General features: G+C 42.9%; 2 protein-coding genes across 3 annotated transcripts; both read left to right on the top strand.

The window, feature by feature from the left end:
* On the top strand, window positions 1-2,864 carry HOXD9 (homeobox D9). The gene is made up of 2 exons (XM_027866078.1): window positions 1-1,514; window positions 1,890-2,864. The coding sequence occupies exons 1-2, from the start codon at window positions 719-721 to the stop codon at window positions 2,129-2,131; spliced, it is 1,038 nt and encodes a 345-aa protein (XP_027721879.1). The 5' UTR covers window positions 1-718; the 3' UTR covers window positions 2,132-2,864.
* A 5,886-nt stretch (window positions 2,865-8,750) lies between these two features.
* HOXD8 (homeobox D8) lies at window positions 8,751-11,258 on the top strand. Of its 2 annotated transcripts, none has more exons than XM_027866061.1 (2): window positions 8,751-9,390; window positions 9,778-11,258. In XM_027866061.1, the coding sequence occupies exons 1-2, from the start codon at window positions 8,751-8,753 to the stop codon at window positions 10,068-10,070; spliced, it is 933 nt and encodes a 310-aa protein (XP_027721862.1). In that variant the 3' UTR covers window positions 10,071-11,258. The 2 variants fall into 2 exon arrangements, with proteins under 2 accessions (XP_027721862.1, XP_027721860.1); XM_027866059.1 differs by having other exon boundaries at window positions 9,775-11,258.
* Window positions 11,259-14,992: the final 3,734 nt, after the last annotated feature.

The raw sequence follows: 14,992 nt of genomic DNA, 5'->3' as shown, positions 1-14,992 counted from the left end.
AAGCATTTTTTTTTTGTTAGGTAGGGGGAGGGAGGCGTTGAAGGGGAAAGGAGGAGAAGGGAAAAGAAAATCCCTTCAGCTAGGAAGTTGATTTCCACAAAAACACAAGCACATGCATTGAAATGGGGAGGCGTCCTCCCCTCCCTTGGTGGCTCTGGGCTGACTTTCTTTTGAATGCCCCCAGCCCTCGTGTTCCTTCCCCATTTATTCCCAGTGCCTTGCCCTCTCTTCCTCCACCCAAGGCCACCAGTCTGAGATGACGAGACGGAAGGTGAGTGGGGGGCTGCAATCCAGAGAGTTCCCAGAGAGGATGGGAGTGGGGGGTACCGAATGAAGCGCAGAAAGCACAGAGAGGAAGCGAAGAAATAGTCCCCACTGTCTCCTGCCGGGACTCCTCGGCACGACCACGCCTGCCCGGGTTCCATTCACACCCGCTGGAAGACAGGGAGCCTGGGCTCGCCCCGCCGGCGCCCTCCCCACAGCTCCAGTTGCTTTTTTTTTTTAAATTGTGGTGTTGTTGATGATGATTTTTTTTAATCACAGCAGCCCCCAGTTTAGCGGATTGATTTACTCCCCGTATTGGTAAATATGATCACGTGGGCCCCGCGACCAATGGTGGCGGGTTGCAGCCTGCAAAATACTCGAATTGCGCTCAGGGAGGGGAGCCGCTACAGTTAACAGTGTAACCTTTTATATGAGGGAGAGGGGAGCCTAAAAAATGTCGTCCAGTGGCACCCTAAGTAACTACTATGTGGACTCTCTCATAGGCCACGAGAGCGATGAAGTGTACTCCGGGCGCTTCGGGCAGGCGGGGCACGGCACGGCCGCCAGGCCGTCAGGTGTGGCCGACGGGACCGAATTCTCCTCCTGTAGCTTTGCCCCAAAATCCACCGTGTTTTCCGCATCCTGGCCCACCGTGCCCCCACAGCCCTCGGCGGCTATGACAGGGATCTACCATCCCTATGTGCATCAGCCCCATTTAGCAACCTCCGAGCCCAGTCGGTACGTGCGCTCCTGGATCGAGCCCTTCCCGAGTTTCCCCAGCAGCAGCACTGGGAGCGGCGGCACCGGGGGCAGCGGCAGCAGCGGCGGCGGCGGCGGCGGCGGCACGTCCTCCACCGGGCGCCACTACGGAATTAAGCCAGAAACAGGAGTAGCTCCTGCCACCTCCACCTCCTCCTCCTCCTCCTCCTCCTCCTCTTCTTCCTCTTCCTCCTCCTGTCCCTCCTCCTCCACCACCTCCTCCTCTTCTACCAAAAGGACTGAGTGCTCCTCGTCTCGGGAGTCCCAGGGGATCAGTGTCCCCGAGTACACGTGCAATTCCTTCCTGCAGGAGCCCCGGGAGAAGGCGGCAGCGGCAGCGGCGGCAGCAGCGGCAGTTGCTGGAGTGGCCAACAAGGAGCCCTCGGCTTGCAGCGACCACCCCAGCCCGAGCAGCCAGCTGAAGGAGGAGAAGCAACAGCAGCAGCAGCAACAGCAGCAGCAGCAACAGCAGCAGCAGCAACTTGACCCAAGTAAGTAAAAAAGAAATTGCCCCCTGATTTATTGCCGAAACCTGTAAGGCTCGAATGTGCAAAACTGATAGTTTTACTAACCTATAAAAACGTCTAGACGCCTACTCTAGCGCAGGCGAGCAACAAACGTCCATAAAAAAAAAAAAAAAAAAAAAAAGAGTTCACATAACCACCTACCATCGGTACACAGTTTGTACAGTAAACAGAGTGGGGGCATTAAGGCTTTTTATGATAATTCCCCCAAAGTTGTGAAAACCGTCCATCCTTAGTTAAATTAATTTAACGACCTCTCTCTCCCCCCCCCCCCTCCTCCCCCCCCCTGACTCCCCTCCCCTCTCCTTTCTCTCCCGTACTCCAAACCCCCCCTCTTTGCAGATAACCCTGCAGCAAACTGGATCCACGCACGTTCCACCAGGAAAAAGCGCTGTCCCTACACAAAATACCAGACCCTGGAGCTGGAAAAGGAATTTCTCTTTAACATGTATCTCACCCGAGACCGCCGCTACGAAGTAGCTAGGATTCTAAACCTCACAGAGAGGCAGGTCAAAATCTGGTTTCAAAACCGAAGAATGAAAATGAAAAAGATGAACAAGGAAAAGGGCAGTAAAGGAGACTAATGCCCCTTGGAAATGAATAGATTTTGCCAATGCATATTACCCCTTCCTTTTTCAGAAACTCTTCACTGAGCAGGTCTTTTTAGGTAGAAGTGAAATGTTGTCTCTGTAAGCTATTTTTTGGGGGAACTCGATTATTTGCTCTCTGGTGTGTAAAAAGTTGCTTTGACCTTTCCCTTCCCTCCCTTCTTCCGAACGGATCTGGTTCCTCGGGGAAATTGTCTATTGTGAGTGCACGCTAGCTTTGGGGAACTCTCTAATGTGTAAATGTCTGACATGTTTCTGAAGTGATGTAGTCTAGATTCTGCCTTTGCCAGAGTAAAGGCGAGGATACATAATAATCACATTAATAATAAAATTATAGTAAAGGCGCAGTTACTTCCATCAATGGCAGTACAGTGTTGTTCACAGTTATTCAAAGAAACCATTCCCCCTGCCTCAGCTTTGCCTTTGGGATTTCTGCATTTACTTAGTTTGCGTTAGGTGCCAGCACCAGGCCAGGAGAGCCTGAAATTGATGTGTGTATGTGTGTGTATGTTTGTTTTCTTCTGCACTTTTAAAGGGTCATCTCATACTTGAAAGGATTTGTCGTGGGCCTGACATTATGCTAGACTGGGCCCAAAGGAGCTTTGGTCACTTGTATTTGCCTTCTTATTTTTCTAAATGAAGACCAGTTGTAAATGTTGTCAGTTATTACCAATAAAGCTTGAATTGACCAAAAGAAAACCATCCACAAGCTATGAAAACTGTGAGCGCCTCCTTCATTTCTCTGTTTTTATTTTGCTTTTATTTAAAAAGGACCATCCTTCCCTTCCTGGTTTCTCATGGCTGTTTTTGGTACATCAGTTGTACATCCCCTCAGTACAGGGAATTTGTAAAAAGTACTCCGAATACAGAAAGTCTTTTAAAAACTAAACCTAGTGTGTCTCCTCTTATTTTGGAGACTGAAAGCCGGCACCAGGCACAGCCTCTAGAAGAAATCAGACACAAAGTTTTTAATCTTACCATAAGTCTCTAACCTAATTTCTCACAGACCAATAAAGAGGGGTTTTCATTATAGTTATTTGCTGGTTGTTGTTTTTAAGCATCCAGGAATATGGCGTCAAAGTATTGAAAAAGGTGAAATTCAGCGAGAAGCCATTCAATATTCAGGGCTTCTCTGTAAAGGGACCCTGGAAAGACATTCTCCTCTTATTTTAAGGCTCACAGAATAATTCTTTGTTGGTAACTTTACCCCTTCGAAAGGAAATTCCAAAAAGAAAACAAACAAAACTCTCTACAATTTAAAGAATTCCATAAACGATTCCTAGGATGACACTTGGCTTATATCTTCATCTTCTCTCCCATCCACTTTTGGCCCCCAACACACAGACACACAGACACAAACACACAAGTTCCCAATTGACCTTTTCTGGATAAAAAATGGTCAAGTCTTTCCTGCTCAGCCTCTCAGTTACCCACCACACCACTCCCCATCCCCTCCACCAGCCCCAGTGTGTGTTTAGCCCCTAGTTCTGCCATGCTCTAATGGCGTTATTCAGTTGGCTAAAATGAAGTTCATTGTAAAAAAAGGTTTTGTTCAGAATTGAGTTCATTGAATGGAAGAAGCCAAAAGCACCAGGGCGTAAGTCTCCAGTTTTGCTTATTTCCAATGTGAAGAGAATCTTTCTGAAATCTTGGGGGTCATGATGCTTCTTCTTGGAAAAAGAAAAAATAATAAAAGAAAAAGAAGGGGGTAAAAGCCAAGGGCCAGAGGGCAGCAAAAGGTGTTGCCTTGCATCCCCCATTCATTGTCAATCCTATACCTATAATTCTTTTAAAACAGGAAGAACCAAGGTATAATAAAGCCATTGAGATGGCTAGACGTCTGGACCTAATGAGTTTACGATATGCCTGGCGCTTTGCTTTGAAACCATCTTATTTTGATGTTTGTGTTTGTTACAAGGGAAGAAGAAATGCAGACAAAACTAGGTCTTAAAATCCAGACAATAAAATATAAATAAGTCAGAGCTGGACAAGGATAGCACAACTTAAGGAAAGCTGGGGTTGAGATGTGGGCACTTATAAAAAAAATAAGGAAGGAAACGAAGAAAGAGGTGGAGGAAACTGAAGGCTTTTTTTTAAAAAAATGAGTTTATTACTAAGCATAGATCATCAGTAGTTCTTATATTTTTGACTATTGCCACCATGCTTCTGGTACATTTAAATCTAATACACCGTCAGTCATTTTGAGGATGTAACCCTAATGTGAACTTGGTTTATTTGTTTATTTTTGTTTTTAAAATTAAGGCCATCTAGTCAACTGACAAGCGGCTGTATTGGATAGCTGAAGGTACAGCCTCCTGTCTCTAGGAATATCTTGTCCACAATTTGGATTCTTCTCAGTTAAAATACCCTAAATTCACCGATATCCACTCAACTTTTACCTTGATTAAGGGGAAAATGTTTAAATCAGTAGAAAACACCAAGACTTATGACAGCTTTTGTTCTTCAAGTCCAAGAAGAACTGCATAGAATTTCAATTCCATCTGTGCCTTTTGGAATTATTACAAAAAGCATATTGTTATGCATTTAAGTCCAAACATACAAATGGGAGAATGGAGCTGTTCAGCTGTTCTGTTCATCAGTCCTATATTAGAAAAAAAAGTTTTAAATCTAGCTTAGAGGGCAAGGAATCCTTCAACAAAAGAGGCTCAAAGAAGTGAAATATTAAGAATTAAAATAGCAGAATTCATTATTGACTACCTTCAGTAGCAACAGTCTCCTAAGGAAGAAAGTTAAGATGTTTGACTTTGTTTATAATTAGTGGTAATTCCCAGTCTCTTTTATTGAGGAAAAAAACTCGTGCAAATAGTACTTAGAAGATTATGGATCTTATTTTTTAAAATTAAACCTCGTTGATAAGTGTGCTTGAAAAGGATAGTAGGGCTAATATTGAATCAGAAACTTTAATACGTGCAAGGAGTGTGTCAGAGCATTGGATAAAGTTTGAACTCAGATCAATCTCCATTCAGACCCTCTTTATTTTGACTTAGTTCTCTCTTTACTTCATTTTACTTGTTACCATTATTAACAGAGACAGAGACAGAGAGAGAGAGAGAGAGAGAGAGAGAGAGAGAGAGAGAGAGAGAGATTTTAAATTGGCTTAAAAGAATGAATAAAGACCAAGGTGAATTTGGACTGATATAGATTTCATTTGGGCACTAGAGAGCGCTGTTGCTCCATTTTCCGAACTCATAAAGCTTCGGGTTCCTGACCAGAAACATTTTTATTAGAAGTATTTACAATGCTATTTCAATCCCAAATTAGGATGATTTTAACCAAAAAATACAAACTGCATCATTCAATCCTTAATCCAGATTTGTGTGAAATAAAATTTTGAGTCAGTCAATACTTCTTAAAAGTTGGAAATTGCATCTTAGAAATGACAAAACAGGAAGGTATTTGAACATATTTTATCAAAATAGAAATGTGCATAACAATATATCCTTACTTACAAAGCTAATAGGACTATATCCTATTCTGACTATAAATGTAATTATTTTTAAAACGTGCCCCTAGTATTTTTTTCTGGTGGAAATGTAAACGAAAATCTTGAAATGTTTTCTGAATTAGACCTAATTGTATAGAAATGAATTCTGTGGGGCTCCAGTTCAGTGCCCAGAAACTCCAAACTCCTGGAAAGTACTGAAATGCAATCCTTCCATCAAGTATGCTTTTAATTTAATTTGGACACATTGATCCATTACGAGGTTTAAACACACACACACACACACACACACACACACACACACAGAGCTAGAGAGACCTGAAAAAATAGACAGCTGATTTTCTAAGTCCTTTCATTTTAATTGAAAATTATTTCTGAATTTGTTTTGCTGAAAAAAATTTACAAATTGGTAAATATTAGAATCAGGCTTTAGGATTTTCAATGTTCAATGGAAATATATGAATAATTACTGCTCAAAATTAAATCTCTCTTCCTTAATACTAATAAAATCCATAAAATTTATTTACAACTTGTGCATTCATACAATATCAATCTAGATAAAAACTTCGAACTACATAATTAGAACAATCCAAGTTAAGCTTCTTCTATCATTTAGAACATTTTTTTTTTCTATTTGCAAAGTATAGAATCAAATATTCCAGGAGTTACTTTAAGATCATGCTAGCGATGGGGACCATCACAAAAGGAGTATCGATATAGTTGGAATAACTTCCCTTAAGTCAATTTGGGATGGTCTCCTGTTTTAAAACCACATTTCTTCTTTAGTTTGCAACAATTCCTGAATGCATTTTAGGGTAAACTGGAAACTCTTCCGTGGTGGGTTTTGTGAGTCTTGAATTTCTGTTCAAAAGGCCGGTCAGCTTGAAGCCCTTACAACATAAATTTATACAGCAGAAAAAATTTGCTTGGTAACCTAGACAAACTGGGGGGGAGGGTGAGGGGGAACACCCATTACATTTATTGGACATTTTTAAAAGGGGAAGAGAGAAAAAGGAGAGAGAGAGAGGTGGGTGGAGAAGGAGGTTGACTGTAATGCGAATCAGCTTTGGAGTGTGTTTTCTGGAATCATAAATATTTTTGCGGATTCACACCAGACTTCACCACATGGCCCAAACTGCTTCTCCTTACAGCCTAGATCACAGCCCAGGCTTCTTTCTGCCCCCTTTTCTTTCCTTCCTTCCTTCTTTCTTTTCTTCCTTCCTTCTTTCCTTCCTTCCCTTTTTCCTTTCTTTCCCATTTCATCTTTCCTTTCTTCCTTCCTTCTCTTTCTTTCTTTCTTTCTTTCTTTCTTTCTTTCTTTCTTTCTTTCTTTCCTTCTTTCTTTCTCTTTCTAACAAAGAACTCCACGTACTTATGCCTTTATATGCGGCACATCAAAGACTTCCGAAGAACGAAAATTTTAGATAAATGAGAGACTCCTTGGAGTAGATTGGAATTAGTGGGATCCTAAACACAGGACCCTAATCCCTTTTGTTTCCAGAACTTTATCACAGTTCTGTTTCTTATGGAGGGGACTTGGGGATGGCTTTAGGCACCCCACCCAGCCTGAAACAAAGCCTAGCCATGCTAGAGCTCTGCACTTGAGCCGATTGAGAGCAGCGTGTCCGGTACCTGGAGAATTACCAACAAGCTGGAATGTGAGTTCTTTTCCTCTTCTCAGAACATTTCTTTCGTATTTTCTATTCCATCCTCAAGCAATGTTAATTTCTCACCCACACATTTTTCTCTCCTCCCCCCACCCCTTTGCCTGGAGAATGACGTCCACCAAGGGTGAAATGATGGAAAGTATATTCATAGGCATGATTTCCATTAAATATCAATTAACCTGAGAGCTTCAGCCATGCATGCAATGCGTCAAGGGTAAATGTACATCTCATTTCCAAACGACCTGCTGGGCTGGAAAATAGTTTTGATTCGCTTTGATAACACCCAGGATTTTAGACTGCTTGTGTGCATTTTAATGAAACTACTTTTAAATTTCCAGGCAGAAACGCATGTACACAGGATACAATGAGTTCCTTCCTTCGGATACATATTAGTTTCTGGCCTATGTGCTGGGTTATTTTGTATACATTTACAGCAGTACAAAATAAACAGAGGGTTCTCAATGGCATGTTCCGAGAGTTCAGGGGACAGTTTACTTTGCGCCCTCTGGGAGTGACCTACTCCCCTCTCCCAAGTGTAAGGCTCTGCCTTTCCCCCTTCTCCTGCCCCTGGGACTTGCCATTCCCTTCCCGTCAGGGAGGGACAATAAGCCCTTGGCAGTGCTGCTTTATGGGCCCCCCTTTAAGGCCAGCGGAGGTATCCCGTCGTAAGGGAGTGAGCTGTCCCGTTGAGCTTCACAGGCCTTCGCTCGAAACCACTGGATCACTCCGCGATTATTATCTCGGCCCAAATCTCTCTGCCTCTCCGCTCAGTGGCGTTGTGCAAAAATGCCTTGCCAGAGCGCACTGAGGCGGCAGCCGCAGCGGCGGCGGCGGGGGTTGTGGGGGGGGAAAGCGGGGGGGTTATGTGAGGGAGGAGGTGAGGGGTGGCGGTGAAAGTTTTTTTTCCTTTTTTTTCTTTTGCCTCCGGTGCGGTAAATGTAAACTGAAGCCAAAGATTCCCCCCTGCGCTTAGGTGCACTTTTTTTTTTCCTGGTACGCTCAGGGCCGCCTTGTGCCTAATAGGAAACAGTGGAGGCAGCGGGGCAGGTCACCCGGGGCGCCGCCGATTATATTGCAGCCCCGGCCGCGGCGCGCGCGGAGAGGCAGAGCGAGTGGCGCGCGGGGCAGAGCCAGGAGGGCGCGCGGGGGCTGGGCGCAGCCGGGCGGCGCGCGGGGGGGCCCAGACCTAGAGAGCGAGCGCGAAAGCCACGGCGGCGCGCAGCGGCGGGGTCATGAGCGCCCAGGCTTAGGGCCCTCCGGCTCCCCGGCCCTCGGAGGTGGCAGCGACGTAGCGGCGGCGGCGGCAGCAGCAGCAGCATTAGAGGCACTCGGCCGCTCCCTCGCGCTTCCTCCCGCGCGCTCTCCCCTCCCTGCTCGGGGCCGCCCTCTCGCGCCGTCGCCGCCGCCCCAGCCCCAGCCCCAGCCCCAGCCCCAGCCCCAGCCTCAGCGCGCGCCGCTCGCCCCGATGAGCTCCTACTTTGTGAACCCACTGTACTCCAAGTACAAGGCGGCGGCCGCGGCGGCGGCGGCGGCGGCGGCGGCGGCGGCGGGTGAGGCCATCAATCCCACTTACTACGACTGTCACTTTGCACCCGATGTCAGCGGCCGCCACGCCGCCGCCGCCGCCGCCGCCGCCGCCCTGCAGCTGTATAGTAACAGCGCCGCCGGCTTCCAGCATCATCACCATCACCACCACCACCACCAGCCGCAGCAGCAGCAGCCGCCGCAGCCGCCGCAGCAGCCTCACCCGGGACCCGCTAGCGGAGGGGGCGGCGGCGGCGGGGGCCCAGACTATTACCATCCCGCCGGGGGGAGTCCGGCCTCTGCCTACCAGCCGGCCCCCCCTCCTCCTCCGCATCCTCCTCCTCCGCCTCCTCCTCCGCCGCCGCCTCCCCCCTGCAGTGGGATTGCCTGTCACGGGGAGCCCGCTAAGTTTTACGGATACGATAACTTACAGAGACAGCCGATTTTTACGACCCAGCAAGAGGCCGAGCTGGTACAATATCCTGACTGTAAATCGTCCAGTGGTAATATTGGCGAGGACCCAGACCACTTAAATCAGAGCTCGTCTCCTTCTCAAATGTTTCCCTGGATGAGACCACAAGGTTGGGATGCGGTTTAAAAAAGAGAAAGAGTGAGAGAAAGAGGAAAAATTTGCTTCCATATCACGTTTTAGCTTTAAACTCTTTTCCCCCTCCTTGCCTTTTTTCTTGCCGTAACCGCAATGGCTTTCGGTTATAAAGTAATACAGTGTGTATATGCACATATATATTAAAAATAGAATAGCGTAAGGATACAGTTGCCAGAATAACTTGTGTATACTTTCTCACCCTCCATACACACACACACCTATTTATTACAGATCTAGAACATAGCAATATAGGTGTTTCCCTCATGCATAAGATAAATCTCTACCAACATGCAGAGGCACCAACAAACTCTGTGCTTTTAAAAACTGTTTTTTTCCCTTTTTTGTTTGTTTTAATCAGCAGCTCCTGGTAGGAGGAGAGGAAGACAAACGTACAGTCGTTTCCAAACGCTAGAGCTGGAAAAGGAATTCCTTTTTAACCCTTATCTGACCAGGAAGAGAAGGATTGAGGTTTCCCACGCTCTAGGACTCACCGAGAGGCAGGTAAAGATATGGTTTCAGAACAGGAGAATGAAATGGAAAAAAGAGAACAACAAGGACAAATTTCCCGTTTCCAGGCAGGAGGGAAAGGAAGAGGAAACAAAAAAAGAAGCACATGATCTGGAAGAGGACAGAGCTGAGGGCCAGACAAATTAACTTATGCCTTTAAAAATTTACCGTAGACTATTAAAAATAATGATCAACATATGCTGGTGAATGCCACCTGTTTTCTTTATTGTAAAGGATTCTACCTGTATTTCAAGCTACCGTAATGTCACTGCTCTTGATGTTTCTGTGCTTTGAGAGGTGTTTGGGTTAAAAAAAAATTCAGGCAGAGCACAGAAATAATTCAGCTGTTATTTTTTTTTTGGTGGAAATTTGATACCGACTTTATGGCAATATTTTTAAATTGTAATTTTTAATATCTAAGCTGGTGATTTGCCTCAACAACATAAACTTCCTAATCATAAGCACGAGTAGTTGAACCTAAAATGCTTTATTAATCAAACAAGTGCACTTGAACATTTTAAAACTTTTTTTTCTTGTGGTGAGTAAATTAAAAGAAATCTATTAGTTTTTTTTAAGAAATTATGTCAGCAGAATATTTGCTTTATATTATTTGATTAAAATAAATGTAAAATGTTTTATTTATGTTTATTTCCCTTACTGCTTTTGTAGTGAATGGCTTTGGTGCCTTTTGTTTACTCTTAAAGATTCCTTTTTGGCATTTTTATATATGTAATATCTCGGGGAAAAGTTTGGGCCAAATACCTTAAAAGCACAATATAGTTGCAAAAGTGCACTCTATATATAGTCTTGGGACTTGCAAAAGCACTTAAGTTTATGGAAACTGTACCAGTGACTAAAGTTTTACTACAATGTCAAAGTTGACAATTAATCTTTTGTTAAAGTCCATGCAAATTATGGCAACTAAATCATCTAATGAATGAATACTTGAAAAGCAAATAATACCATTCTTGATCACTATTCATGCCGGGGCCAGTTGCTCGGTCAAATACTGCTTATTTCTCAACTTTCCTCCTACTTTCAGTTTGAACCACTGTTGTAATTTCCTTAAGTCACTTATTTGTACCAACTCCATGGTTTTTCTTTGTTTATAGAGTAGGTGCCATATTTATTTGTATTACCTGCACTCTGTTCATGAGATCATGTTGAGCCAACTGAAAACTACGTCTCCACTTGTGTTGGCTGGTACGTCTTCATGTTTCATCCATGAAAACAATGGCTCCACCTATTTGAAATGAACACTGTGAGCGAACATCTAAAATGCTTGTGTAACAGCCGCTAATAGAACATATCTATCCCTTCAATAAAAACGAAACAAAACAGGAAGGGTCTCCTTCAGTGAGCTTGTTTCTGTAACGCCGCAAAGACTTTCCCATAAGCCACAATGCATCAGCTGAAAGCAAAGTTCATTTTGGTCATCCATTTTATTTTTGCACACACTACACTGAGAAAAAATACAAGGAAGCTTCCAAAACGATATTGTCTGGTGCCCCCAGTTCTTCTCTCTGTAAGTAATTTTTCTAAGATTCCATGAAAGGTTTGAAAACAGTACATTATGAGTTGCCTGAGTCATACCTAAAAGCGTCCTGGGTTCCTGATTTTCTAAGACCGATACAGGAACTACAACATTCGTTATTACAACATACTGAATGTCTGTCTAAAATAAGTAAAACTACCACTCACGCAAAAAGGAAAGTCGTGTGGCATACCTATATTTACTTTTTGAATAAGCCACAATTTATTTTCATCATTTAAAAATTTTTCTTGTGATTAATTTCCATTGCTTTGGACCTAAGTATAATCTTCGAATTTGGGAAATCTAGGTTACTCACAGGGAAATGCTCACATTGACAGCAGATGGACAAGAGGACATAAGTATCCTAATAGGAAAAAGAGACTGTGGGGCTCATTGACATAAGCCCAGGAGAAGACAAGTTTAAGTCATGGTCAACCCTGGCTTAAGAAACATTTGCACAAAAAGAGACAGCTGCATACATGTATGATGGATTTATGAGCATTTTTTTCTCTTAACTGTGCCAGATTTTGCTCGATAGGATGAAAATGTTCCTTGAACAAAAAAAGCTTTCTAATGAATTTTCACAGATGAGAATTTTTCATAGCTTTCTGTTATCCAGACCCCGCTAGCCCAATATTTAGGGGATTTTTCATCACATCATGAGGAACACTAGGTCGTTGTATTTAATGATTCTCCCAAAGAGATACAACCTAAAAAAAGATCTGATTTAGGCCAGCAGCTGACTTAAAACAGGAACCCATATTAAAAGATAACCATTGTCGAATGGAAATGTTTGAATGAACAAGTTCAGTAATTAATGCATCCTCTGAAAACATACAAAGTTGAATAGGAGGGACTCACTGAAGGAGGAAGGAAAGGTCAAAATATACCTATTTTCTAGCAATCCAGGTACTGAATCTGATCTGCCATGCTAAATACTGCCTTCTCAATCCCCCTCCCCTGCCCTCTCCTATAAAAAAAACTCCATTTTGACCTCACATATAAAAATCCTGTTAGTGAGCTACTTCGGGGAAATATTGAAATATATATGCATATGTTTCCATATATGAATATGTACATACAGATACATTTGATAGATACAAGGCAGATAATTGTATAAATATACAGAAAGAGAGATTGCACCCATGTACACAAAGAGATTGAGAGAAATTACACACTCTGCATGTGTGTACATTCATATACACATCACGTTCTTTCTCAATGCAGGTTGCCCTTGGACATCCACCTACAGTGGTATTTCTTTCGGAGAGACTCAAAATGACAGGCATTCAAGAAGCACTTCTAATTGGTTAGAATCTGTAAACATCAGAGCACTGCGGCAAACTACCAAGCAAACATTTTGCTGCAGAAATTTGCATAAACCTTCAGAGAATTCCTAGCCTACCAAGTAGTACTTAGTAGCATTCAGATACAGTAGTTTCTTATGAGAGCTTTATGTAGTAATATTTTATTTGTTTAATCATATACTATAATATTAAAACCACATTTTTAAATACTGTAGATTCAGTTCCATTTAGGACTTCAGTGTGAACATAAGGGCACAAAGGCAGGTGGGAAACTTAGAGATCGTTAACTGAAAAGCAAATTCAGCAACAGCCACTTTGTAAGGCCTCGTGCAATCCAGAATGTTACTTAACACTTCCCAGAAATAAATGTGCAATTGTGGAGACCTTTTTGGTGGGAGGAATTGCCCCCACTATAATCTAAAAATGAGACAGATGGAAATGTGTCTTCTTTTAATAGGAAACATCTAACTACACCTAACTAACAGCACAAAAGGAAGTAGATGAACTTGTCTTTGGGATTATTTCACAGAAGATTTTGTAAATGATTTTACTTTGGTTCTTAGTTTCGGCATATACAGTCCAGTGTCAGAGGTTTCAAAGCCTTCTTAAGAACCCTTTCCACTTGTTTGAATGATCAAAAGTATTCTTTTTCAAATGGTCTCAGTCCTTATTTTGGAGTCCGGTGCCTATTTTCATCAACCTGCCAATGTTCATTGAGTCTTAGGGGTATGTAGAAAGGAGACAGGGAAAAAGTTATTTAATAAATTAATGGCTGCAATTGTAATTACTCCCTCCTCAAATCCCTCAAGGCAATATATAAGGTTGTTAGTTGGTACTTTTTTTTTTAAGAGCTGAAGATTTCATGTCTGATGGAAACAAAGGCTTTACATCTATGTAATACAAGGTCTACCCAGTTGCAGACAGGGACAATAGACACGTTATAGAGGAGTATCTTTGTATAAATGTATATTTAAATTGCATAGATTAATACATTTAAGCTTATTGGGTATGCATATATAAATGGTGGCTGTGTGCACATCAAAGACATATCTAGCATGGAGGTTTCTATAAACTCCATAAAAATAATCCAAGAGAAATCACACTAGTAGAGTTGGGGATGGGAGTGGGAAGAAAGGGCCACATTATGTGTAAAATATTTTGTGCTGATTTTGAGGAACTAATGGTTATTTCTGCTAATGATTGGAGGACTGCATCACGAAACCTAGGCTCCATTTCTCCTACATTAGTATTATGCACATGTGTACATATACATGTATATTCCTAGATATGGGTATCTGCATATGTTTTCTATTAAGAATCAGAAGGATTTCTGCCTCTTGCAATTAAGGTGGAAGGAATCTATTTGGGGTTGATTTTTAAAGAACTGATGGTAATTCTCTTTAAAAGGGAGAAAGAAGCTTCTCTTTATCTTTTTTTTCCCCATTGCAGTGTCACGGGGTTATTTTGTTGATTAAAAAAATGGGAGTGGGGGAGATGGAGTTTTTTGACTAAAATTAAGTAGGCATGAGGCCTTTCCTCAGCAAAGACGTAACACACACACACACACACACACACACACACAGAAACAAAAAAAAAATTTTAGAGATACCTGTCCATCCTTAAATATTAAGTCGCTTAGGCTGACATGTTTCCTGAGATAAACACAAAGGTAGATTTCAGTAGTGAGTGCTTAAATTAATATCTTTTGAAGTTTGACAAGAAAAAAAAATTCCTACCCTTTGGCCACAATATTAACTTCCCTAGGATGATCTTATATCCCAATTTAAAACAAGGTGTTGGGAGGGTTTCATTCTCTACAGAGGTATGGTTTGGATGAGGACCTAATGTGGGGGTGTCATTGCTTTTAGTTGAGGGCAGTGACAGTAAACTACTCCACAGTCTTTCAAGTGGCTTCCTTGGGGTGGGGGGAGGAAAGAGAGAGCTTGGGCAGAGAGAGGGAGGGGGGAAATGGGATGGCGTGAATTTAATTTCCTCCCTTAATATCTAGATTGGACGAGCTCAAATCTCTCTTTGGGGCTGTGACACATTATCCAACCGGTCAGAAATGTTGGGTCAAACAAAAAAAAATCATACGAAGGGAGGGGTGAAGAGAAGAGAAGGGAAGGGAAGGGGAAGGAAGAGGAGAAGATAGAGTGAAAGGGGGTGGGAGAGAGGGAGAGGGAGAGAGAGAGAGAGAGAGAGAGAGAGAGAGAGAGAGAGAGAGAGAG

Source organism: Vombatus ursinus, unplaced genomic scaffold (assembly GCF_900497805.2).
Source record: "Vombatus ursinus unplaced genomic scaffold, bare-nosed wombat genome assembly UNPS02014779.1, whole genome shotgun sequence".
Lineage (NCBI taxonomy): Eukaryota > Metazoa > Chordata > Mammalia > Diprotodontia > Vombatidae > Vombatus > Vombatus ursinus.
The sequence above is the reverse complement of the archived record's forward strand: the minus strand, read 5'-3'. Positions and strand labels throughout refer to the sequence as shown.